We start from the raw sequence: 27,825 nt of genomic DNA on the forward strand, positions 1-27,825 counted from the left end.
ATGTAACAAAACTTCACGTTCTGCACATGTATCCCTGAACCTAAAGCATAAATAAATACATACATACATAAAGTTCTTCCTCACCCTTCTTGCCTAGCCCTTACTTTTCCTTTAGATTTCAGTACAGATGTGATTTTCTCTGGGAAACATTTCTTACGCCTCAAGAGCAGCTTGACTTCCCTGTGTGGCTATCGCCTCCTGTGCTTATCTGTATCAAATCACATCTTGCAATTATTATTTACCCATATCCCAGTTTCTCAACAGTGGCATTGACATTCTGGATTAGGTAATTCTTAGTTGTGGGGGACTGTCCAATGAATAAGATGTTTAGCAGCATTCCTGGCTTCTACCCACTATATGCCAGTAGTACTCACTCTTTTCTTTCCTCCCACCTGTATAGTTGTGTTTGTGACAATCATGTCTCCAAACATTGTCTTATGTCCCCTGGGGGCCAAAACTGCCTCCAGGTGAGAACCACTGACCTAGAAAAATGTATCATTTTCTAACCATTTCCCTATCTCTGGACATTTAGGTTGTTCCCATGTTTATTACAGATTTGAGATTAATGTTATGTGCATGAATCATCAATGATTCCAAAAAGTGAACTAAGAGGGTACATAAAACATACCAACCTTACATTTCCATCTATAGTTCCTGCACAGTAGATTCACTGTAACTTTTCAGTACTGAGCTTACATTAAAAAATACAAGCTCCACTCATTACAATTTTTAAAAAATGAAACTCTTCTGGTTTATTTCACAATCAATGAGGATGGGCATCTTCTGAAGCATTTTACTTAATGTTTTTGTTTTTTAAATGGCTAGAGTTCAAACTCTTCCAAATTCACAAAAAAGATTCTAACACTTCTCGATTAAAATTCAAATGTTAGTGTTTACCATGTACAGTACTGTCGTCAGGGTAGTAAGTGACAGATACTACGGTAAAAACAGAAATGGTGCCTGCTTTGAGACTTTACATTCTAGAGAGGCATAGTCCAATATGATAGCCACCAGCCACAAGTGGACATTGAACACTTGAACTGTGGCAAGTTCAAATTGAGAAGTGCACTGTAAATGAAAAATATGTGCTTGGTATGGGGAAAAAATATGAAATACCTTATTTTATACTGACATGTCCATGTATTTTAGATACACTGGGTTAAATAAAATATGTTTCTGGAATTTTGAATACACATATATATTTTTTACATATTAAAAATATCTTTTAACCATTCAAGTGACTCTCTTAATATTTTTAAATGTTAAAGAACAGTGGACAAAGACACATTTGGTGGTCAATTTTTAATTTTTTTCTATCTATCTATCTATCTATCTATCTATCTATCTATCTATCTATCTATCTATCTAAAAAGAGACAAGATCTCACTCTGTTGCCCAGGCTGGAGTTCAATGGCATGATCACAGCTCACTGCAGCCTCAAACTCCTGGGCTTACGCAATCCTCCTGCCCCAGCCTCCAGAGTAGCTGGGATTACAGGTGCAAGTCACCATACCCAGCTCATTTAAAACTTTTTTTTATAGAGATGGGATCTCACTTTGCTGCCCAGGCTAGTCTCAAACTCCTAGTCTCAAGCAATCCTCCTGCCTCAGCCTCCTAATGTGCTTGGGATTACAGGCATGAGCCACCACATCCAGACCACAAACAGTTTTTAAACTGTTCAAAATATTTTAAAAATATATATGGAAAAGAACGTTGAAGTAACATTTATCAGCCACACCAGTTTCACAAAATCAAGTATTGCTACCTACTAGGTTGGTGCAAAAGTAACTGCGGTTTTTGCCATTAAACATTAAAATGGCAAAATAAAAAAATAACTTTTGCACTAACCTATTGGTATGTATCAAACTGTAGAAAATTTCACTTTTAATTTTAAAAAATTTAACATTTGATACTTACACTACAGTTTTACTCTGATGTTCCTTAAGTTAAATCAAATTTAAGCAAAAAATGAGAAACTGGTTCGTTTCTACTTCCCCTATCAAGTTAACTCATTTACTTACACTTTTGTACTTCAGAAATCTGTGTAGTACTCTATTTAAGGACACTACTATACAATAATCACAGCTATGAAGAAGAGTGAGGTGGATCTAATGTATTAAGATGTCACAGATGATGTGAAAAAAGGCAAATTATACAACAGTGCATAAAGCAGAAACCATTTTACAGCCACATTTTTGTGTTCCTGTATGTACACGTACATAACACAAGACTGGGAAGATACCAAATGTTTTAGTTGTAGATGGTGAGGAAGTTCCTTCATATTTCACATAATATACTTTTAACTCTTCTGTATTTTTTTATTGTTTCAATTGGAACTTTTAATTTACAAAAAGAATTTTAAAAACATGACAAAGATTGCAAATACATTTTCATCACAAATTTAAAGGGACTTTTAAACTCTCCTCAGAAGCCATCATCACCTCCAGTCTTTTGAAACCTTTTATGATTGCGACAAAAAAAGTATAAAAATTAAAATATACAAAACTGAAAACTGATCGATTGTAACATTATAGAGACTTATTTTCTATTAAATTTTCTTTAGTACACATGATTCTCATCTTAGTTGAGACAAAGTCTGACTCTGTAGCCCAGGCTGGAGTGCAATGGCATGATCTCGGCTCACTGCAACCTCTGCCTCCTGGGTTCAAGCAATTCTCTGGCCTCAGCCTCCCAAGTAGCTGGGACTACGGACGTGTGCCACCACCCACACTGGGCTAATTTTTGTATTTTTTGTACACAGGGGAGGTCTCACTATGATGCCCAGGCTGGTCTCGAACTCCAGGGCTCAAGTGATCCTCCCACCTCAAACCCCTCAAAGTCCTGGAATTACAGGTTTGAGCCACCTTGCCTGGCCTTACAGCTACCTTTTTTTTTTTTTTTTTTTGGGAGGGGGGCAGAGTCTTGCTCTGTCGCCAGGCTGGAGTGCAGTGGCATGATCCAAGCTCACTGCAACCTCTGCCTTCCAGGTTCAAGCTATTCCCCTGCCTCAGCCTCCCGAGTAGCTGGGACTATAGGCACATGCCACCACACCTGGCTAATCTTCTGTATTTTAGTAGACATGGGATTTCAACATGTTGGCCAGGATGGTCTTGATCTCCTGACTTGAGATCCGCCCGCCTCAGCCTCCCAGAGTGCTGGGATTACAGGCATGAGCCACCATGCCCAGCCTACAGAGACTTTTAAAAGCAAAACTAGTTTCTGTGACGGAAAAGGGTGCTCTTCTCTAGATGTGAAATTTGATCCACCTGAAAATTATAGGAAATACTTGGGTCAGTAAAACAACACATGGTCTGTTGCCCACCGAACAGCTATGTTCCAAACTCCCTATAAACTCCTACCCCACCAACTTTATCCAGAACCTGGAAGTTGTTCCCCTTTGTCTGAGCAGCTATTCATCAAGGGGAGGTCATTTTTAATTTCAAGGGCAAATCTTCATGGTCAGAGCCAATCATAGGAGCTTTATTCCCTTTGAAAAGTGATTGCTTTGGAGATAATGCACATTGTTGTGGCCATGAGAGCAAGTGAATGGGGGCTGGAGAAACCTTCCTCTTATAAAAAAGAAAAAAAATATGTGTGTGTATATATATATATATATATATATATATTTCAGCCTCTTATCATCCACCACCTGGAACCTTTGTGGTCACTTTGGAGCCGTAAGGGGAGACATCAGACTCACTTGGTGAGAATGGCAATGAAAGGCAGAAGGTACTAAGGCTCTTGATGACACTGTTCAGCTGCTGAATTAGCCAATCCGGGAACCGCCCTCCACCTAGACTCCTGGTTCTCAAGCACCTCAATCCCAAAGATTCTACAATTGTTTTTGATTGCTAAAATAATCCAGACAAATAATTTAAGGAAATAAAATGTTTATTGAGTAAATGTTTATTTAGTAACAGCAACACATCGTTCCTCAAGAAGAGGATGAACTGAAAACTCCTCTAAGGCAGGATGAAGCAACTTTCCATTATTCTTAGTTTAGACCAGAATCTGTAATTTTATATTCTCCTTTAAAAACTGTCAAAATACACCAAATAGAGGAAAATGTTCACAGTATACCAAAACATTTTAAGATAAAGAGCAGTGTAAGAGTAGTATTCTCTACATATCACAGTATACAATGATGCCTTCCTGCAGCTTTAGAACTATTACTACTCAAAATATTAATACATTTATGCAAAATGATTGGGAAAATTGAAATACCTGCAACCTTTTCCAGTTTCTGACTTGAGGAATAGGTGCAAACCACCATCCTCTTCATAGACCTTCTGTTACAGCATCCATCAAAAACCATTGGTAGAGCTCTCAAATATTGATGACAATGCATGTGATGCATGTGTGCTCTGCTAAGTTTTGAACAGATAACATATTCTACAGCAATGCTCAAGCCCTGGATTATTTTTGCCTGACAAAATAATATTCCAATATTCCCTGAAGTTTTATAAAAAGGTTGAAAATGGCTATTTTTCATAGTCAAAGCCAATTTCCTTTATTTTTTGAGACAGAGTCTCACTCTGTCACCCAGGCTGGAGTGCAACAGTGCAATCTTGGCTCATGCAGCCTCAAACTCTTGCACTCAAGCAATCCTCCTGCCTCACCTTAACGTGTAGCTAGGACTGCAGGCACATGGCACCACACCTGGATAATTTTTTAATTTTTAAACTTTTTTGTAGAGATGGGGTCTCACTTTTGTCACCTAGGGTGGTCTCAAACTCCTGGGCTCAAGCAATCCTCCTTCCTCGGCCTCCCAAAGTGCTGGGATTACACGCATGAGCCACCACACCCAGCCAATTTACTTTTTAATAGACTATACTGCTGCATTATCTTCACGATTTTTTACAAGAGGTTGCTATAGTGTGCTATGTGTGTAAATATTCAGATTCTGTATATAAACTAAATATAATCAAAGGCTCCAAATCAGTTCTTCAGTTTGATATTTAAATGTCTGACCAGGGACCTTCCAAATAGTATTCACAGTATTAATGATGAGAGAAATTTTCATTTCTATTTTTTCTTATCTTTTTCAAAGTCCCATTAAACATTTGAAATTACTGGTAGAAATGAGGTGATAATAAATATTTTCTATTTAAAAGTCTGACATTGATATGCAATCCATTTTAAACTATTACATCCAATATGCTATTCTGTTTTTCTCATTAGTCTTTAATTGCTAAATATTTGAATAACATATTAATTTGTTTTTTAAAAAAAGAATTTTCTTGTACCATTTTTAGATTTCTGTCTTAAGTTTATATAGTTTTGTAAAACCTAGTTTCACGTTTAATGAATTAAGAAACAACAACATCAGAACAGTTTAGCCAGACTTTAATAGGCAAAAAAGGGTTGCTTTGGCATTGTATAAAAGAATAACTGTTATAATACAAATCTTTATTTAATCTACTTTATTAAATATTAAAATGCAATAAGGCAATTATTGTTTTAAGACATTTGAAACTGCATTTAATAAATGGGTAACTGGCCCCACACCTGACATACTGCACCCCTACTTTTCTTCTCTACTCTAAGGAACCAAAAAAATTATTTTAAGAAACAAATCAGTGGCCTTCCTAAAAACATCTCAAAGAAGTTCTGATTACTGCTAAGGTATTTATTAAATACAAATATGTGAAAAATAAGACAACGAATAATATCTTTTAAGGTATTTCTGCTGTCTTTTGTCCTCTTATATCTACTCAGAATGGTTCAACTGAAAGTATCCTGACTGAGGAATAAATTGGTGTAATTTATTGTTTAATTTGCCATCCAAGGTTGGGCAGTGATTCCCAAACCTGGCCTCTCATCAGTATCATCTGGGAAAACTGCTGCAACACATTCCTGGGCCACCTTCAGACCTAATGAAGCAGTCCCCTCCACTTCCAACCTCCACTGGGGAATATGTAGTTAGTCTTGCAGTCTAACACTTGGGATAGATAAAACGATAAAGCTAAAAAGGAAGATACTTGTATTTCCACAGGTCCTAGCTCACAAACTGGGATCCAGTAAAAAATAAAACATAAAAATAATAAAAATTTTAAAATAAAAAACATACACACACACACAAAATGTTGAATTGGGACTAAATGATCAGTAAGTTGGGTGATTGGGAGACAACTCTAGTACTAACAAACCAAATACAGCAGGTCCTGCTGCCCCATTCCATGGAAGTCAGCACCTTTCCTGACCCCAGAGAGCCTAGGCAAGCAAACAAACGGATGTAGCATGAGGGCTACAACTCAAAAAGTAAATGTTTCCACACCATTTCTCTCCATCTCTACTTCTCAATTTTCCATACACGCATTCCATCTTTTCTCTTCCTCTGCCCTTTGCCATTCCCATTCTTACTCCTTTCTCTTTCCTCACCCCTTTTCTCACTTCCTCTCTTTTCCTTCTTTTTTGATTTAGTTACATCATTCTTTTCTTCTCTACTTTCTCTTCCTGAAAAACTCTTCCTTACATAAAATAAACAAATTCATACTGGAGATATGTCAGAAAACATTCAGCCTGAGTAAACTGAACGCTCTGTACAGAAAACAACAGAACAAAACAGAACTTCAAAAGTAACACTGGTGTGGCCTAACATAAGCCACAAAGAATGCTTCCAAATCCATTATCTCTTCTGAGTCTCATCTTGTGAGGTTTGAAGGGTACACTGATTGTACTTTAAAACCTAAGGCACAGAGAAGGTTAAATAACATGCCTGAGTAACTAAGAAGAGAATCCAGATCTAGTTCACAATCTGGTCTTCTTTTCACTATACCAATAACATCTGACTGGAGGCAAGATGAGAGAGCAATGAGTAAGCACTATTATTATTTCAAGGCCTTAAAACCCTTATATATTATGAACTACTCTTCATTAGAAAAAAGTATGCACTTTCTTAAAGCGTAAATCACAATATATATTTTTAAAGGTTTCCCAAGTTCTTTTCTACTTCACACAAATGAAGTCTGACTGCATTTTAAAGGCATCCCACTTTGGTAATACTGTAGCCCAGAGATAGTTCTGAGGTCAAAATACATAGACTCAAATAATAAATCATGTAATTTATATAAACTGCATAGATATATGTTTTATGAAAGACCATTTATATGAAAATGGAATACATTCTCTAAGTTGTCCATCTATAATTCAACCTCTCATCAACTCCAAGAACTGCATTTCTTTAGAATTCAAAAGAAGAATTACCTTGTCTAAAGATAAATTCAGAAAATTCATTTAAAAATTATTATACACATTTTGTGATACCTTTAATTTTAGGTAGAAACAGTACCTAAAAGAGAGCTTTCACTATTAATTCAATTTATGGTAAAACGATCAATTAGGTCAGGTCTAAATAAACCAGATGAAGAACCTTCCAACTGATCCACCATGTAGAGTGTGTGACAGTGTAAATAATCCACACCATGAGTGAGACCACAGCATACAGTCCAGTTGGATTCAACTGTGACCACGCTCTATACAAGTCCCAATCAACTAGAGCCCATGGGGCTGAGATTCTCCGTTCACTGAGGAAATTAAATCTTATCAAACTTACTAATATAAATTCATATCTTGTCATTAGCCCCAAATGCTTCCTCTAATATTTCAAAATCACATTTATAATCTACCAACTGTGCCAAGAATTGTGGTATCCTAACTTCAAGTTGGCAAAATAATTTCCAGTGGTTCCCAAAGTAGCTAACATCAAAGTCGTCTGAGGTGATTGTTAAAAACAAAATCATCATGTGACTTATATTCTGTACCCTGATTCTAACAAACCAACTAGAAGATGGCATATTTGAGATAATCAGGGAAATCTGGCTATGAGATGAAGCCGAAGGACTGCTGCTGCTTTTGTTAGGTGTGATATCATGGTATCTACTTAAAGTGTTCACAGCAGTGAAATAACACGATGTCTGGGATTTTAAGATACTTAAGCAAAGAAAAAAATGACGACGCAAACATGGTAAGATAGTGGTAAGTGTCAGATCTGGATGTTGAGTTATCAATGCACTATTCTAGTTTTGTATAATTTTTAAATCTCTTCATTAGAAACTTTTTTACAGACTCCATCCTAGATACAGCATGCCACAGTCTCCAAAGTCCTAGCTCAGGAATCTACTCTTAAGCTCCCAACAAGAATCTTATATAGTCAGGCAGGCAATGATCTATTTGAGGACCATTAGAAAAGATCTAATACATACCCTCCAAACTTTACATTTTTAGTATTCTCATTTTCTACTCAGTACGCTCAATTTCACAGTTTCTTATATCCACCACGGCATTCTGCCAAGGAACTACAACTTGTGTTCTCTAAACCCATCTGTTCTAAGAATGCTGGGCTGGTTGTCAACTTCTAATGCACCTTGCTTAAACTTTCCTCTCTCAATTTGCCCCTGACTGAACTGCAGACGACAGAACAACTGTACTAACCATCTCTTTCTGCACATTCCATGTCTCCACAGAGGTCACTGTGTCTTCACAAAACTAACTGCCACGATTTTCACTGGTGATATTTTTCCTTCATGATTTTCGATTTTCTACTTGAGCATTAAAATATCAGAGAGAAAAAGAAGATAACCATATAGATAATCATGCTGTTGGTAAAATAAGATATGTGCCCCAGCATAGTATATGCTAAGTATTCAGAATCTATATTTATATTAGATAACAGGTCAAGAATGCCAAAGAAACAATATTTTTCTCAAGATTTAAAAAAAAATTAACTGTCTTAAGTGACACTCAAAAAAGGAAGATATGCACATCAACCCAATTAAAAACACATTTTCTATAGGTGGATGTAACAATCTTAATCCAAATCATCCACTTAAGTTGTTTAACTTACTTAAAGTAAGGCTCTAGATATTTGCTTCTTCAAAAGTATCTTGCAAGGCCATTATGAGGTAGAAGACAAGTTTAAATGGACCACATTTTTCTACTCCATTGTAACTAAAATTACTACTCACAGAAAGTATATAGCTTATGTATTTTGGTCCATCACATTTTCCACCATCATATGAGTATACTCTTAAGGTTCTCACTTTATCATCAGCATAATACATTTTGCTTCCAGAATGCCCAGTAAAGCTGACGTTTTTCATTTAAAGTGATTTAAAACAAATTCCCAAATATCTATTTAACAATCTTAAATCTGAGTTTTGGCAAGACAGTTTAATGCATACAAAATGAAACACTACATTTCCCGCTCGCTCGCTCTCTCACACAAATGCGCACACACAGATTAAAACCCCAAAGTTTTCAGTATTTTTCCTCTACCTTACACAGTTCAATTTTTAACATGCAGCTTACTTATAATCTAAAAATACTTTTAAACATGATTGTCATAAAAATATTTTAAAACAGAGATGAAATGTATAAAGGCACACATAGATTGTCAATGGTTACATCAGTTACGTCACATTTCTTTAGAAACAGAACTGTTTCTGCTCCTGTAAACAAACTTTTTTCTCACACATTTAAAGTGAGGTTAGTGCTGACATAAAATTATTGCTCTACTCACAGTCTGAGTGTTTGCACTGTTTGAGGTACATTTTCTCCATCTACACACCCCTACCACTCTTGAGAGTATGAGTCAACAGAAGTCTGCAGGTTAAAACTATTCAATAATATTTTCATCAATACTGGAATGATAGTTACATTACAAAATATCAGAGATAAAAAATGTTTCATTGTTGAGGCCCAAGATTTTAACTTATTCTTCATTACCTGAAAATACTGCTCATTTAACTTCTTTAGGGAAAAAAAATTATTCTGGAGATGAATAATTCCTTCCTGAATACTTCATCCAAGACGATTCCTTCACACTTATCCTCTGATTCTTTGTTGTTTTCATTCATTTGATTTAGCAGTCACCAAGAATCACTTTTCCTTTGGTGATGTGGCATAACGATCTCTTACACTTTTTGCTAGTTGTTTGATAAATATTTTGTAAATTTTTCCACAGTATGTATGCACTGTTTTTTGTAGTTCCAGTTCTAAAGGTTTTAATAAGGAACGGATGTTGTCATCTTCAAAAGAGCACTAGAGAAAGAAAATTTTAAAAAATAAAAAATTTAAAAGGCAAAAGTACGTATATAAATTCAATTATTTTCCAAACTTCTTCAATCAGTTTAATATGAACGATCTCCATTTAACGTCTCACAGAAATTAGATGTCTAACAAATATTTTCAATAAATTAAACAGAACTATTATCTCCCATTAAAGAAAGACAGCCATGGTAAATCTCCGGGGGAATCCTGGAGAACGTGCACAAGGGCAGAGAAGACTCTGAAATACTGGTTAAGAAGACAACCAAAAGCCCTACAAGTATCTGGGCGAAACTAATAAAAGCTAGACTGGCTAAAAGAAGAGCTTGACCACACACCACACCCACGTCCCACCTTTTAAAAACCACTCTGGTAATAATACTGCTGAGGCTGGAATTGAAGGAAATGAAGTAGAGGCATATGGCAGGAGGAATGCAAGATGATAACACAGTTCAGCATTTCCCACAGAACCCTAACTGCACAGAAAGATCCCAACAATAAACACATTCGAAAACCGCTAAATATTAGGCACTCCTCATGGGGATTCAGACTGGCACAGGCAAAAGTCTAAAAACTAAAACAGAAAATAAATCTGTTGAGTGTTGTTTGACTGTTTGTCCCAAGATATATTTTTGGCTAGAGTCCTTCTCTTACTATAAAATATACTAGTATCAAGAAATATATTTTGGAAAAGGCTGTGGTACTAAAGTGGAAATAATGTGTAATCTTTGTATCTTCAACCAGGTATTTTGTGATTTAGTATTTTCAACTAGGTATATTTTCAATTAGAAAGATGGATGGGGCTTAAAAGTAGAACATTTTACATGGAAGTTGAAGTTGGTGAAAAATGCAAAATCACAAAGGAAATTCAGAACCAGAAATCTCCCAGGTTATCCCTAAGGTTCACTAGCACGCTGAGGGAGAGGAAATGAAAGCATCACCCCAAGCACAATTAGTGAGTCTGCAGGAAGCTGCAGTCAATCTATGGAGAAGAGGATGAACTTGGATGTTTGTTTAAAACATGGGTTTTGTCACTGTAGAGATGCAAAGAGATCCTAAACTTTGACATCTTTTGAGCAAGAAAAATCGTAAGTATTAACTGCATAAAACCATCACCCTTGGAGTGATTTTTAAAAATCAATCACACATACTCCAGATAAACGTCTAAAATTGTTTTGAAGATAAAATTTTTAAAAAGAGGCGGGGAAACTTAGCCAGGAACAATGTCATGAAAATAACAATAGCACATAGAGTGCTTGCTACCTACATGCCAGGCACCATTCTAAGAGTTGTATATGTATTAACACATTTAAGCCTCACAATAACTTTACAATATAGGTAATATTATCTCCATCTGACAATGAAACAACTAAGACAAGGAGAGAGGATTTTCTCACAGTTATAAATCCAGTAAGTGGTTAAGCCAGGATTCTGTCCCAGCAGTCTAGCTCCAAAAGTCCATGCACTTAATTAACCACCAGACAGCACTACTTATCCAAACATTAAGCAAACAACATCATGCCAACTCAGTTAAAAAATCCTGTTGAAGGATGAAAGCTCAGTGAATGGTGGAAATCTGGGGAAAGTGCTGTACTGTAAATAGATACACAAATTTGTTTGGGTTAAAAGTGTAGCCAGGCTGAAGAAGGTAAACTTCATCAAGTGATACTGTCAAGAAATAGTTCAACGTGTACAAAAAACACATGAACAACTGGTTGAGTGGCGGAAAATTACAGGAAGCCCAAACTACTGTGATCATTATTTTTACTATATAATAAAGTGAAAACACCATGAAAGCATTTAAGAATAGAGGAAGACTATTGATTCCCAGGAGTATGGAGTACTCGAGATTCAGTTTCTTTGTTTTCATGTGATTTAAATCCCAGTGTTTGTGGTTAAAAAATATTTTCTTCTTCACTGGGGGAAAAAAAAGCCCTTTGATGAATATTTTCTTAAATAAAAACAGTGTCTCATTAGACCTCTTTCTGCCCATATGACAAAAGCAATTTGAATCTAAGGAAGAAGATAAATTTCCACCTATATAAATATAGTCTAAAGACACTGCATTCTGCCATTTACATAATCTGCAGTGCCTGCATATTTGTGCAGTACATAACCTACATCTGGGTGTCCCTTTCCCAGAGGCCACGCATGCCCTTACCTGACTCCAGACCTTTTTTCATACTATATGCCTGACTTGTTCTTACCTTTTCTTCTCTGCCTGGTACTCATCATCCTTACAACTTAGTTCAAATGTCAGCTCCTCTGAGAAGCCTTTCCATGTACAGTTAATCATTCCCTCTTTTCACTGGCACAGGACCCAGTACATTAATTTTTAGGAAGCTCGTGCTTTATACTGTCAGTTGAAGAACAGGAAACAGTGAGGCTGTGATGACCATAATTAGGCAATTTGAGGTATTTTCAAAGAATAGTACATCTTTGGAAAATATAGGAGAATGGCAGTTCAATCCAACAAATCCTAAGTGTTAACTATATGCAAGCCAGCACTATGGGAAGGAAAACATTCAAGACTGCTTTGCAGAGATAGTTATGCAAATATACACAAGGTGTAAAGTAAATAAAATATAATTCAGAATGAAATGCATGATGCAGAAAATATCTTATAGAGCCATAAAATGTTTTGTTCTGATTTTGAATTTGCAATTTTTAAACAATATTTTTATTCACTCAACAACTAATATTTAACAAATATGCATGGACTATAAAAACAGATTTGCTGGCAGACATAGCCATGAATTCACACTTTAAAGATGGTTCACATCCTTTATAATTCATACTGTTCACTGCATTCCATGGCTATGACTAAGCCTCTGTCTGAAACTTGCATAAATATCCTTTTCTGAACACAATTCTTTTAAAAATTACACTTCTCACTGAATTATAGATAAGGAAATATAAAAACACTAAGCAGGAGCACCATAAAAGACTGATTAACTTCATTAAGTTGAAAAATGAATAGATGTAAGCTGTAGTTAACACAGACCCAAAACAAACACAAAAGATAATTAATCATCTGAAATCCTTTAAAAAATAAGATTTCTTTTTAAAAAATCAAGTGTAATTAATCAACTTAAAACTATTACTCGTATTTTTAAAGGTATACACTTATAAACCAAAGAAAAGATCAAATAAAACTAGGGAAATTTAATTCTCTAATAGTAGATTTTTTTAATACTCAAAGGAAACAAAGGAATCTCATTTTTATAGGAATGCATTTCTCTTCTATCCTGCAAAGTCTCAGAACCCCACAAGCACTTTTCTTCATTTTTATCACCTTCTGACAACCCATAAAAAAGCATTATTAAAATACAGTATTAATTTCTGAAGGTATACGAGGCCTGCTACATTAAAATGAACATCAACACTAAATTTTATAATTCATCAGTGAGTATAGTCATACCATGACAAACTGATTGTTTAGAAGCTGCATCTGTCAAATTTATAGGAGAAACTTAGCTAATAATACACTAAAACCATAGCCCACAATGCTACTAGCATTTTGTCTACCATCAAGTTTAAGAAACAGATTTCTGGGAGAAAACTTTAATTCCTTTTCATGGCAGATCATCACCTTAACATGGCATATCATCTCCACATCCACTTCATTTCGGCCCCTGCTGACTTTCATCCATCACTCCAGTCACACTTAACAGATGGATGCCTGACCTCTCCGTGGATCTTTTCACAGCCTCTGAACCTTTTTCTCAGGCAGTTCTCAGCCCAGACTGCCTCCACCCACCTGGCAAACTCTTACTTATTCTTCAGGGCCCACTTCAAAAGCCTCCTCTTCAAGAAGGCATTCCCTGGCCCTTCAAGGCAAAACTGAGACACTCTGTTTCACAGTTCTAGAACAATCTCTGTCACCATGAATTGTAGTTATGTGTTTTTATTCTCACTGCTATCGATGAGGCTATATAGACCAGAGGATTTCACACTATCAAATAATGAGAACCTAGTAAACAGGGGTCATCGGCTTTTCTCCTGACCCCCACATTTAAACCAAAGTAGCACTCCCATTATTTGCTGTTTCCACCCATGTAAGATTAAACAGTCTAGCAGAACAGACAGCATATCTAAATGAGAGTTGCGTGATCACATGTATTAATACTTCTTCCTTAGTAACAGTGAAACAGCTAACATAGATAGTGATACAACTTGTTAAGTAACAGCATACATCCAAACCTCCCCTGAATTTGCCCCAAGTCTTGGTCCTTAACATTCACAGAAATCTGGTTCATGCACCCATCGAGAGGTATATGAAGTATTAATCATGTCCCCCATCAATCCACCCTAATTACATAAAAGGTAACTAATGAGAACATGAAGAAAAGAGAAAACAGACAATTGGGGGATGGGGGAAAAAGGGGCAGTATAATTTTTTTCCAAACTTTTAAAGCAAATGCTTAAAAGACAAAACTTTATTTACAAAAGCAACAGAAAGACAATACTTAAGCATAAACTTAAGTTATATTCAAAACCTACAGGAAAAAACCTGTAAAACAGGGGTGTCCGATCTTTTGGCTTCCCTAGGCCACACTGGAAGAATTGTCTTGGACCACACATAAAATACACTAACGCTAACAATAATGAGCTAAGAAAAAAAAAAAATCACAAAATAAATGTCATAATGTTTTAAGAAACTTCACGAACTTGTGTTGGGCCACATTCAAAGTTGTCCTGGGCTGCATGCGGCCCATTGGCCACAGGCTGGACAGGCTTGCTATAAAACATTCCTAAAAGACAAATGTAAAGACAGCCCTTGTTCTTAGTTGGGATGTCTCAATACCATCAAAACGTTAGCAGTCCCTGAGTTAATATATGAAGCTAATACAATCCCAATAAAAATACCAATTTTTTTTTTTTTTTTTGAGACAAAGTTTCGCTCTTCTTGTCCAGGCTATGGTGCAATGGAGCGATCTCGGCTCACTGAAACCTCCACCCACCAGATTCAAGCAATTCTCCTGCCTCAGCCTCCCGAGTAGCTAGGATTACAGGCACGTGCCACGACGCCCGGCTAATTTTTGTATTTTTAGTAGAGACGGGGTTTCACCACTTTGGCAGCCAGGCTGGTCTCCAACTCCTGACCTCAGGTGATCCGCCCACCTCAGTCTCCGAAAGTGCTGGGATTACAGGCGTGAGCCACTGTGCCCAGCCTAAAAATACCAACAAGATTTAATTTTTTAATGGATTTGATACTTATGGAAAAATAAATATACAATAGCTAAGAAAACACTGAAAAAAACAGGCTATAAAGAGGGAGTAGCCCCATCAGATATTAAAACATAGCAAAGCGCCTTTATAATTAAAATAGTGTGTTATTAGTGTACAAATGAACGGACCAATGGAACAAAACAGAAAAGTCAGAAATTACAAATGGAATTTATGATAATGTCAGTATCTCAAATCTTTTGGTTAAAGACAGCCTTTTATTTTATTTTGTTTTTTAGAGACAAAGTCTCACTATGTTGCCCAGGCTGGTCTCAAACTGCTGGGCTGAAGGAGTTGCCTGAGCTGGTCTTGAATTCCTGACCTTGCCCACCTTGGCCTCCCAAAGTGCTAGGATTACAGATATGAGCCAGTGCACCCACCCAAAGATAGATTTTTTAAGTAAATGGTGTTGAGACAAAAGGATAGCCATTTAGAAAAAAGTCAAATAGTATCCATTCCTCACCCAATACAAAAGAGTAAATTCCAAACAGAGCAAAGGTCTGAATGTAATAAATGAAACAGCATATGGAGGAATTATTCTATAACCTGTTCTGTAACCCAAGTGTAGATTGGAAAAAGCTTTCTGATAACGACTTTAAACAAAAAAAAAAAAAGGGGGGGGTTTTAGGCTAGGTGTGGTGAGTTATCCCAGTAAACCCAGCACTTTGGGAGGCCAAGGTAGGAGGATTGCTTGAGCCCAGGAATTCAAGACTAGCCTGAGCCAACATGGCAAAACCTCATCTCTACAAAAAATACAAAAATTAGCCAAGCCTGGTGACATGCACCTATAGTCCCAGATATTCGGGAGGGTGAGGTGAGAGAATCAACTGAACCCAGAAGGTCGAGGCTGCAGTAAGCTGTGATCGCACTACTGCATGCCAGCCTGGGTGATACATGCCTGTAATCTCAGCCACTATGGAGGCTGATGCTGGCAGATTGCTTAAGCCCAGTAATTCAAGACCAGCCAGAGAAACACAGCAACATCCCCATCTCCATAAAAAATACTTAAGGTAGCTGAGTGTGGTGGCACGTGCCGATAGTGCCAGCTACTTAGGAGGCTGAGGTGGGAGGATCGCTTGAGTCCAGGGGGTAGAGGTTACAATGAGTCATGACTGTGCCACTGCACTCCAGCCTGGGTGACAGAGCAAGACCCAGTTGTTAATTAAAAAAAAAAAAAAAAAAAAAAAAGATAAACTTATTACATGAAAAATATTATACAAGTGAATGGCATCAAATACAATAAGTCAAATTGGTAGAAAAATATTCACAATATGTATCACAGGAAAAGTACTAATATTCCTAACATACAAAGAACTTTTAACTATTAAAGGAAGGAGAGGGCGACAAAGCCCAAACGCCCTCATGGTAATAATGATGGTTGTATAATTCTGCAAACATGCTAAAAGCTACTGAATTATATTTTTTAAATGGGTGAACTTTGCGGCATATAAATTATGTTTCATTAGTTATTTTTTAAAAACCTATAGAAGTATAGGTGAAACATTTAAAAGAAAATTTACCCCCAGAAAGATATAAAAATAGTTCATAAATATATAAAAAGATTAAACTTCACTCAAAAGAGAAATGCAAATTAAAACTACACTAAGATTCAATTTCTCACCCATCAGAATGACAAAATTTTAAAAGCCTAATACTATACTCTGTTGATGAGGATGTGGGGAACAGACTGTCTCATAAATCATTGGCAGGAATACAAACAATCCCTACGGAGGAACACAGGTAATAATTTCAATCCAATAATCCCACTTCCAGGAATTTACCATGAAGACTCGCCTTCCAACAATACAAATATATATACGACACAGCTAACTGTACATTGCTGCATTATTTATAATTCAAGCTACTGGAAACTACCAAAATGTCCAAACATAGAGAATGGTTGAATAAACTCTGGTACATACATAAAATACAGTACCATACAGTTGTTTTTTTTTAAAAAAAAAAAAAGAGAGAGAGAGAGAGAAATATCTCCAGAATATTTTAAGTATAGAAAGCAAAGAATGAAGGAAGATATACACTAAACTACCTTTTGTGTAAAAAAATGGAAATTACAAAACATACATCTGCTCATCTTATTAAAAACACAGGAAGGATAAACCAGAAAACGATGAAATTGGTACCCTATAGAGGTAGGGGGCAGTTAGAATGAAAGGGCTAAGATAACAGGTTACATGAGAGTAAACCCTTATGTAATTCTGACTTTGTGAAGTGTATTAATATCCCCCTATCAAAAAATGCAATTATATCAACAAAGATAGTGGGAAAAAAAACTAAAACTGAAAGCATATGGAAACAAATGAATCCAACTGTATTTCAAATGAATGAAATAATCACACTGAAAGATCAGAAAAAAAGAACTAATCCAAGTAACTTATGAATACAGTATTGAGTACACACCCTTGTCTGGGAGCAGAGGAGAGGAAGAGGAAGGACTGAAAACAAATCCTAAGCCATTTTTAGTAAGTTGGTTTGGGGGTGGAGACAATGGTATGAATGGAACACTTCTGAAATTATTTTAAATAATTGTAGGATTAAGCAAATGAGAAAATGTGTTATTGATAGAAGTCAGGATTCTAACTGTGGAAGAAAGGAGATAAAATATAGAGTAGAAGAAAGCAAAGAAGAGCCTTGGAAGAATGGCCTGGAATTAGAGAATCAGGTGTGAACACATAACATCATGTGTGCATGCTTATACTTCCTAGCTCTGCCACTGAGAAAGCTCAGAAGCAATGAGACCATGGTAGCAATAAACATGCTTAACATCCAGAGCCTACTAAAGGGAAGCAGAGCTCCTTTGACAGATGACTAATTTCAAGGGTAGGGCAGGGAAAGTATAAAATAAACCTGGAATATTTTGTTGGAACAGAAAATAAAGGAGGTACTCAAAAAAAGTCATGAGCACATGTCAAAGGGGCACAAGAAGTAGCCACTGGGGCTCCCAGTGTCCATATCAGGAACAACTTTAGCATCAACATAATTAGAAGGAAATAATGAATTATAAATCACTGGAGAAAATAAGTATCAAAGGGTTCATACTGATTATATAAACGTCAATATATGTGCAAAAGGGAGAGCTCTTCCTTACAGATGCATGCCAAGTGTCAAATGATGTATGTGGAAGGAATGCTAGTATTGAACAATCATCAATTTGCAAATAACATAGTGAAGATTGTTTTGAGCAAGAACCAACAACAGATGCTAAATCTTGTAGGAAAATTTTAATGAGAAGCAGAATATTTACATGATTTTAAAAGGTTCTCCCCATAGGCTGCTTATAAAAGGAAAAATAACTACACTGTGGAGAAAATTAACGACATTTTGACTGACTGATCAAAATCAACATCACCAGCAAGGGGCAGACAAAGGGGACTATGACTATGAGAGCCTGAGAAGGACATCTCACCACCTATAGAGTATTCTGAGCAGATATGTATATCCTGAATCTAATTGTAAGGAAGCATTAGGCCAAAATGAAGAACATTCTAAGAAAAAAAAAGGGGTGAAGAGGCTCTATTGTCGAAATATGCCAATGTCATATAAGACAAAGACTGAGAAACTGTTCTAGTTCAAAGAGAGTAAAGCCATATGGATGGCAGATTAATGTATTCCATCAGTATTAAATTTTCTAGCTTGATATATGTACTGTGGTTAATAAGAGAATGTCCTTTAATTAGTTTTAAAAAAAAACCGAAGTTTTTAGGGGTAAAAGACCTTAATGTATGCAACTTACAATCAAATTTAAGTTTTCTGAAAAAACAACTACATTGTTTTCAGAAAAAAAAGTAGAGAGAGAATCAATGACAAAGCAAATAAGGCAAAATGTTAGTAACAGATGAGGCTGAGGGTGTATAAAAATTCTTTGTACTATTTTTGTAAACTAACCATTAGCTTGAAAGTATTTTCAAACACAAAGTTAAAAAAACAGAAAAGGCAAATCTTACATTTCTTAGTGCTTCATAAACAGCTCTAAATGCTGGTTGCTTATCGTCATGGTAAACACCTCTGTTCCCATGAAGAATAAAGATTCCTTCTTCTTCTGCTTCTTGGCAATTGCTTCCATATATACAATGATCTGGTCGATAATTCCATTGACACGGAAAAACAAAAAGGCTTTCTACATAAAGAAAAGACCAGACAATGAAGCAAATACCCCTAATTCCACAAATGTAACATTATGCAAAACTTTTAGTTAAAAAATACAGCTCTTACAAGTAAGAATTAATGAGAAATGTTCGGCATTTAGATCTCTTCCAATTAAAGCAAAATTCAAGAAAAGTTTTACTCTGTCTTAAACATAAATAGCAATAATCATTAATATAAGACAGAATCAGATAAGTGCATGTTTTCCTTTTTCACTCAGTATTATCTGTGATTTTTTAATGCAAATAAAAGGAATTTAGATAATTACCTGGATTATGAAAAAACACAATATTCAATAGATCTTGATCACCCCATGTGATGTTCAGTTTGTATTTTTTAAGCAGTGGCATAAGTATATCTCCCCATTGTAGTCGTACAGTTGTCATATCATTCTGTTGATAAAAACATTCAAAAGATATTACAGTAACCCACAGTAACCATTACAAAGCCACAAAGAGAAATGCAAACTCCTCACAATATCAAGTGACATTTCCAACCCTAAATGTGAGAAGGGCTCTCCAGTAAAAGAGAAGATAACAAAAGGAAGTTGTATGTGGCAGTGATAAAACTAGTAAGTCAGGAAAGAAAGCAAAAGTAACTGTGTCCTTATCTTAAAATGAAGATAGTTTTGGTACCTATGTCTGTGCCTACGTCAGAGTTGTTGATGATTAAAACTGTTAACATGTAAATTTAAAGTGCTTGGAATAGCACCTGACACATGGTAAATATTCAGTGTTAGCTATTATTATTTTTTTACCATGATGGCTATTATTCTCAGATTGATTTGCTTAACTTTTATAATTGGCAGTTCAAATAGATCATTCTGAAATTGATAAATCAAGTTAAAAAATGCATACATAACTAAAGTTAAACACTAAAAAACAGTATGATTGACAAAAATCAAGGCTGCAGAGGGAGTGGGGAAGATGAACAAAGCAGCAGAAATTTATGAGCTTTGTGTCTACTTGTAGTAAAAAATTCTCATAGAGAACTGGCCTTTTTATGATGGATTTTCCTATCCAAAAACATAATATGTCTTCCTACTTATTTAAGTGTTCATTTATCTTATTACATTTAAAAAATATATATATGTGTGTGTATATACATATATACTGCCAATTTCTTTCAAGTTTGTTCCTATGTATACTATCTCTTTTGAGAGGATTCCATTTTATCTTCTAAAAGGTTGCTACTTGTACATTAGAAAATGCACGCAAAGAATTCTGTAAAGAGGCACCATGAATGACATACAAAGTCAAAGAAGATTTGCTAAGGAAAATAACTGGGTCCAGTCTAGCAGATGTATGTAGTCCCATAAACTCTCACCGTCCCAGAGGGAGGCAAGTTAGGACTGGCATCTTTGGCAATATTACGACTGCACTCCAAGAAAGAGACCCTAGTCTCCTGATGCCTCTCATACTATTGAAGAGCTAACAGATTCACCCAACCCATTTTAATGACTGTAAGCTTTCCTATCAGAATTACAACCCTGCTAGCAAAAGTATTTTCCTATTCTTGGATATCAACTAATTGGCATATCAACACTGTTTTCAGGAGGAGACCATATAGGTTACTTAAGAAAGAACCCCTGGAGTCAGCCAGTAAACGGTTTGACTCTCCTTTTAAAAGCAGCAATTTCTGTATTTTAATTTTCAACCCAGCCAAATTAATTACATGTCCTTAATGTTTACAGTAGTTTTAATAGGTTGAAGTTTTTCAGGGATATAAATATGTCATGCAAATAATAATTTTACATCCTATCTAATTTTTTATACCTATTTCTTTCACTTGTCTAACATGGGAGCTTGTTATTCCTCCATGCTGAAAACTGCCATTTAAATATTACTTAATAGTTATAGTAACAGGCACAGTGGCTCACGCCTGTAATCCCGGCACTTTGGGAGGCCTAGGCAGACACATCACTTGAGTTCAGGAATTCGAGACCAGCCTGGGCAATATGGTGAAACCCTGTACCGAAAGTACAAAATATTAGCCACGCATGGTGGTACACGCCTGTGGTCCCAGCCACTTGGAAGGTTGAGGTGGGAGGATCACTCGAGTCTGGGAGGTGAACGTTTGCAGTGAGCCAAGATCACACCACTGCACTCCAGCGTGGGTGACAGAATGAGACCCTGTCTCCAAAAAAAAAAAAAAAAAGTTATGGTAATATTAACAGATGTCCTTATCTTCATTTTAACTGGGAAGCTCCTACTGTTTAGCCATTAAGCACAATGCTGCCTTTTGAAATAAAAATATTATACCAATAATCCATCAATTTATATTTCGTTTTTTTAAAATAAAGAAGGTACTGAATTTAATGCTTTTTCAGATACTGAATGTAATGCTTGTTTTTTTTAATGCTCAAAACTTGTTATTTGAAAATCCAAAGTTAAATACTTAAGGAAGCAAGTAACTGAGTCCATTGAGAACCTGGTGTTGGAAGGGGTAGACTTGAATACTGGGCCTTTTAGATCTATGTGACCCTTTTAAACTATCCAGAGTAAAAACCAGTATTCTTCATAGTGCAGTTCACATAGTGTGCTAATATGTAAATTTTTTCTATGTCCTCAATAAGATTAAGTAATTAAGTACAGAAATTAAGAGTAAGATTCTGAAACTTTTACAGCAAGTTAATAGAATAGTTTTATGTCTACTTATTTTTCTAGTAATCTATCTTTTACAAAAGTATTGCCTCATAAAATACTGAATATTTTTCAAAAATTTATTATTTGACACAGTTTGAGAAACACTGTTATAAGCTACTGTATAATTTATAGTAAATTCAGTGATGATATAAACAATCTATCTTTCAAAAAGGAGAAGGCCAGAATTCGTGGAAAAAAAAATCCACATACTTAATTTGATCTGCTACAATTGTATTATCCTTGTGTGAAATTTCTTAGAACACAGTAAACAGTAATTATAACCAGAATTTTTTTTAATCTGGAAAACGACTAAAACAAGTTTTACTTAAGGAAACAATTTGAAAAGATAACTCTTAGAAATAAGTCATTGAGTATGTTAAGGAAACATTCTTAGGATCTGAAAAGAAAAATATCAATTACACAAGGACAAAAACCAGCAACACTTTCAACAGGCAGAACTGGTGGAGCCCTTGCACAACACCACGTTAAAGTCTTCAAGTGATTCTATCTATTCAAATATACAGAGAAATATAGATATATATTTAAATTTTAAAAACCAGTATGAATCAAATATATATATTTGAATATATATCTTACAAGAAATGTATCTATTCAAAGAAAATCAACGAAAGACAAAATTAAGAGGCCAGTGCAGTCTTAGGAAAAAAATTAAAAAAGAAAAAAACCTTAAAGAAAAAAGTCCTATTAGAAAACTATTTGGAAAAGAAGAGATAACGCTAGTATTATCTGCTAATGATATAACCTAGACTATCCAAGACAACCAATGAAAAGTATGAGAAATGAGTTTAATTAAGAGGCATTACATATAAAAAGAGTTCAAGTGAATAAGAAAGAGAAAACCAAGAAGTGGGCAAAGGATATGGGCAAGCAGCCATTCACAAAAGAAGAAACAGAAATGGCTACAAATTGTAAGAAAATATTTTTAACCACACCGGTAGTATAGTCAAGAAAATACAAAATTTAAAATATATTTTCAGCCATACAACTACATATCCATACTAGGTACACACAAAAAAAGAAAATAAAATCATCCATTCTCCACATCATACACACATTAAAAATGTGATTATGTATAATGACATAGAAGTCAGTCAACCAGTCAACTATTTACTAAATGAAAAAAGCAAGCTGAAAATGTATAAAAGAATCCTATATCTAAATGCTAATACACGCATATGCTTGTTTCAAAATATCTTTTTTTTTTTTTTTGAGATGGAGTCTCACTCTGTCGCCCAGGCTGGAGTGCAGTGGCACAATCTCGGCTCACTGCAACCTCCACCTTCTGGGTTCAAGTGATTCTCATGTCTCAGGCTCCCAAGTAGCTGGAATTACAGGCACCTGCCACCATGTCTGGCTAATTTTTGTGTTTTTAGTAGAGATGGGGTTTCACCATATTAGCCAGGCTGGTCTCGAACTCCTGACCTCAAGTGATCCACCTGCCTCGGCCTCCCAAAGTGCTGGGATTACACACATAAGCCACTGCACCTAGCCTCAAAATACACTTTTTAAAAAGTCCAAAGAACACACAGCCAAGTTTATAGTGTCACTCTGGGTGGAGGCATGAAAGTGTGGAGAGATATGTCAAGAGCAAATCTTTTTATTCTACAATGAATTTTTTGAATATTTATAAACATAATTTAGTTTCATAACATTTAAAACAGAAAATGTTCTAATTTTACAAAATTTAGCAAACCTATGACCAAATACATGTATGTTACATTAAGATCAATTAGTTTCATTTTTTAAATTAAGCATGCTTTGAAAATGTATGGACTATCATTATCAGCCTGTCCTATACATACATATAAAATTAAAGAGCATCCAACAAAAAAGTGGGAACTCATCAATTCCCAAAGACTAGTTACTTCACTTTAAAAGTCCTTTGGCAAGATGTACACTGTTACTATTCTGCTCTCATAAGCTATGTACTAACACAAGAAAAGTCTTCTATCACATACATCTTACAAATATGTAAAAACACTGTAACTACTTCACACACAGTGTTCTCTTTTCCAGTATTTTTCAATAATTCATTCATGGCCTAGTTTCTAAAACCTTTATCTGACTCTCCTTTGCTAGCAATTATCTATCAAGTTGCTACTTTATGTCAGACACCATGCTAAATATTCTTAATAAAAAGCTGTACAAAAGACACATCCTGCCCTCAGTAGGTGGAGCAAACAGACAAAAAAATACAAAGTAATATACAGACATTTGAAAAGGGCAAAGTAAACTAACAAAAGATTCCCACCATGTCTAATTTATACTCTTTGGTTTTTCTCTAATAAACAGGAAAAGGTTAAGAAATACAGTAATACATTTTTTAGAAGGAGAGAAAATAAATACCCTAATAGGGATTCAACACTGCAAATATGATTATGTAAAATAGAACATAATCATTTAATCAATGTTATTGTCTAACAAATATACAATTATGAGATTAAAAATTATATGCTTTTTAAAAAGAATTTTTAAATTAATTTTAAATTAAAATATTTATTTAATTAAATAATTAATTATTAAAGTATTTGAATGTAAATTTTTTTTCTTTTGAGACAAAGAGTCTCACTCACACTGTAGCTCTGTCACTCAGGCTGGAGTGCAGTGGCGTGATACCTGCTCCCTGCTCACTGCTCCCTGGTTCAAGTGATTCTGTCCCAGCCTCCCAAGTAGCTGGGAATACAGGCATGCACCACTATGCACAGCTAATTTTTTCTATTTTTAGTAGAGATGGGGTTTCACCATGTTGGTCAGACTGGTCTCACACTCCTGGCCTCAAGTGATCTGCCCACCTCGGCCTTCCAAAGTCTTGGAATTACAGGCGTTGAGCCACCACACCTGGTCCTATTTTAACTTTTTAATATACATAACTATAATACATCAGGTTGGAAATGAACAGCCATGAGTGGTAAGAACCAGGTGACAGCAAAACAAATAAATAACTTAAACTATGACCTTTGTTCTAAATTTGTATTGTGGCTGTACATGGGTTAAGAACCATGAAGCAATAGTTGCGAATCTGTAGAAAACAGTTTGGAAAGCGATTATAAGTAACTCAGTTATATTGCTAAATTTCTAAAATTTAAGACCTGTGCTAGAAACTGTAGATGGTAGGAAAAAAACCAAGACAATGTTTGCTATAGACATAGAGATCAAGAAAAATAAAAATATATGAGAAAAGGAATTAAAAATCAATAAATTTTGTAGGACCATCTTGACAATCCTAAGTATAATAATATTTGAAAATGAAGCAAATCTGAGTATGTTCCAAGGAGCAAGAATAGGGTTGTTTGTAACATAGGAATAGTAGGTGTGAAGTAAATTATACCTGCTGAATTAATGTACAACCAATCATCTTGTATTTTTTTTCATAGTCAGTAATGTACAGAAGAAAAAAAGGTTTGAAAGTTTAGAAATTATTCCAACCCCCATAACTACATCTCTAGGTAGTTTAGAACATGTCAGAGAAAAACAAAAGAAAAAGGGAAAGGGAGAAACTATTAAAGTATTTATGAATGATATTTAAATAAGTAATAGGTAAGTAAAAAAACAGTAAATCTGGCCAAGCGCAGTGGTTCATGCCTATAATCCCAGCACGGGAGGATCACTTGAGGCCAGGAGTTAAAGACCAGCCTGGGCAACTCTTTTTTTTGTAGAGACTGTTCTCTACAAAAAAGTAAAATAAGAATAAAATAATTTTAAAAACAATGGATTTGAACTATATAGCTATTTTTAAGTTGTAATCAAAGGGTGTTATATTATCCCTATAGTTCTTTGCAACACTAAACTTCTATTAATTTCATAAACTTCAAACGCAGTTATTGAGAAGTCACATTATTTTTTTGCAGATAATCTTACAGCACCATCTTCTGGTATAAGATCACTGTGCATAGTCTAACAATCAGAAAATAACAATCATGTTACTATCCTAGTTTTATTATATTTAGTACAACTTTATAGTACATGAAATTTAAAAATTCAAGATATATAATAACAAACTTGGTAACCAAAGAGAGATGTTCTCTGTTAAACAAGGGCAGAGGTTACCTAACACTGGGCCTATTATGGGCTTATTAATGCAATCAGTTGTGGGAGACAAAACTAAATTTAAAACAGGACTTTAAAAAGGTTCGGAAAAGGGAAGGCTAAAAAAAAAACTAAGTTTACCAGATCAACAGAATAGAACAGTGACCGGTAATAGCTGTCAGACTTCTAAGACTGAAGTGTTGGCATACGGTAATGGCTACAGCAGTACTGCTGCCTATACCAAAGGTAAGAGGAAACAGTTCCAAATGAGGCAAAGGCTTAAATCAGACATGTAGGAAGAATAAATTCCATCCCACCAGATACCATATCAAAAATACATGACAAAAATATATACATATAAATGTACACATATACTCATACCATAAAAGACATGATATCCCTTAATATTTAACTGAGTCCTAATGAGACATAAAGGAATAAACAGTAAGTCTATACTCCTAGAGGGAACAGTGTTTGCTCAGAAGTCACTGTTTTTAGCTAACATTTTAATGCTTACTTCATGCCAGGATCTACTAAGAATTTTCAACAGATCTCTTTTAAATTAACTTAGTTAAGTCTGTTTATTATCTTATTCAGCTGAGAGAACTTATACTTGAAAGTTAACTAAATGGCTAGTAGTTAAGTACTGCACAAGAGGCAAAGCTACACAGAAAGCCAGTTTGATTCCAGAGCAAGCAAACTACAGTGACTTGCAATTTAGATATAAAACTAATCTACATAAAACTGGTAAACGGTAGCACATACTGATGTCGTCTAAATGCACACTCAGAGAATTTAAATAGTCTGACTTTTCTACTGACCCCACAATTTGAAATACTGGAAACATGCAGGAATTTTTAAAGTTAACTTCCAATAACACCATAATAGATAACATTTACTATGTGTCAGCCACTGTTCTAACTCATTTACTCCTCCCAAAAGTCCCAAGATATTGGTAGTGCTATCATTTCCATTTTACAGGTTGAGAACAAACAGGTTGCAGAGTCTATGCTCTTAACTGCAACTCCATGTTGTCCCTAAGGTATATCATAATTTAGATTCTATGTATTCTATGAATGTACAACTACAAAATAACATCTGCTTCCTGGAATGGCAATCTAGGGAGATGATGTTCACCACTTAGTGCACTGTTATTTTACTTCATTGTCATGTCAACTGGTTTGACCTACTGTAATGCTGTTAAACAGAATAATATGAACACACTTCTAGATAAATCTAGATATCTAGATTCCTCTAATATTCTAGATTATTCTAAATAGAAAAATTCTTTATCAATTAAAAACTAAATTGAAAAGCCAACAATTTAGAAGGTTTTTAGAGAAATGTTAACAACTACCCGTATTAGTGACTTACCTTGAAATACTTCCTTCTCATTCGAGTCATATTCATCAACATAACTCCAGAGTTTACTCCAGTTTTTCCATAGTATGGATGCCTAGCAAAGCGATTATACCATCCTATTCGAGGTTCCTCATGTTCTGGTGCCATTGCAGCAATTTGTGTGGAATTAAATTTCTTTAGTAAAGACCAAATATCATCAACTGGTCGTAAAAAAAGGATATCAGTGTCGACATACAATAGTGAGTCAACTTCTTTCAGGATTAACTACAAGGAGAGATATTTGAATGATTAACTATAATTCTATTTTTAAAAGAAACATAAAAGCACCTCTAAT

The 27,825-nt window shown here is 35.2% G+C and overlaps 1 protein-coding gene across 5 annotated transcripts in view; it reads right to left on the reverse strand.

The window, feature by feature from the left end:
• Nucleotides 1–5,330: 5,330 nt before the first annotated feature.
• GXYLT1 (glucoside xylosyltransferase 1) overlaps nt 5,331–27,825 on the reverse strand; it is a 60,213-nt gene continuing 37,718 nt past the window's right edge. For all 5 annotated transcript variants that reach the window (XM_045366469.3, XM_045366468.3, XM_065524036.2 and 2 more), the window contains 4 exons: nt 27,504–27,755; nt 19,706–19,829; nt 19,239–19,411; nt 5,331–10,041 (listed from right to left, as the gene is read on the reverse strand). In XM_045366469.3, coding sequence (XP_045222404.2) covers nt 9,880–10,041; nt 19,239–19,411; nt 19,706–19,829; nt 27,504–27,755 — 711 coding nt within the window. In that variant the 3' untranslated portion in view covers nt 5,331–9,879. The remainder of the gene's footprint in view (nt 10,042–19,238; nt 19,412–19,705; nt 19,830–27,503; nt 27,756–27,825) is intronic.

The sequence above is a fragment of the Macaca fascicularis genome, chromosome 11, assembly GCF_037993035.2.
Source record: "Macaca fascicularis isolate 582-1 chromosome 11, T2T-MFA8v1.1".
NCBI classification, from domain to species: Eukaryota; Metazoa; Chordata; class Mammalia; order Primates; family Cercopithecidae; genus Macaca; species Macaca fascicularis.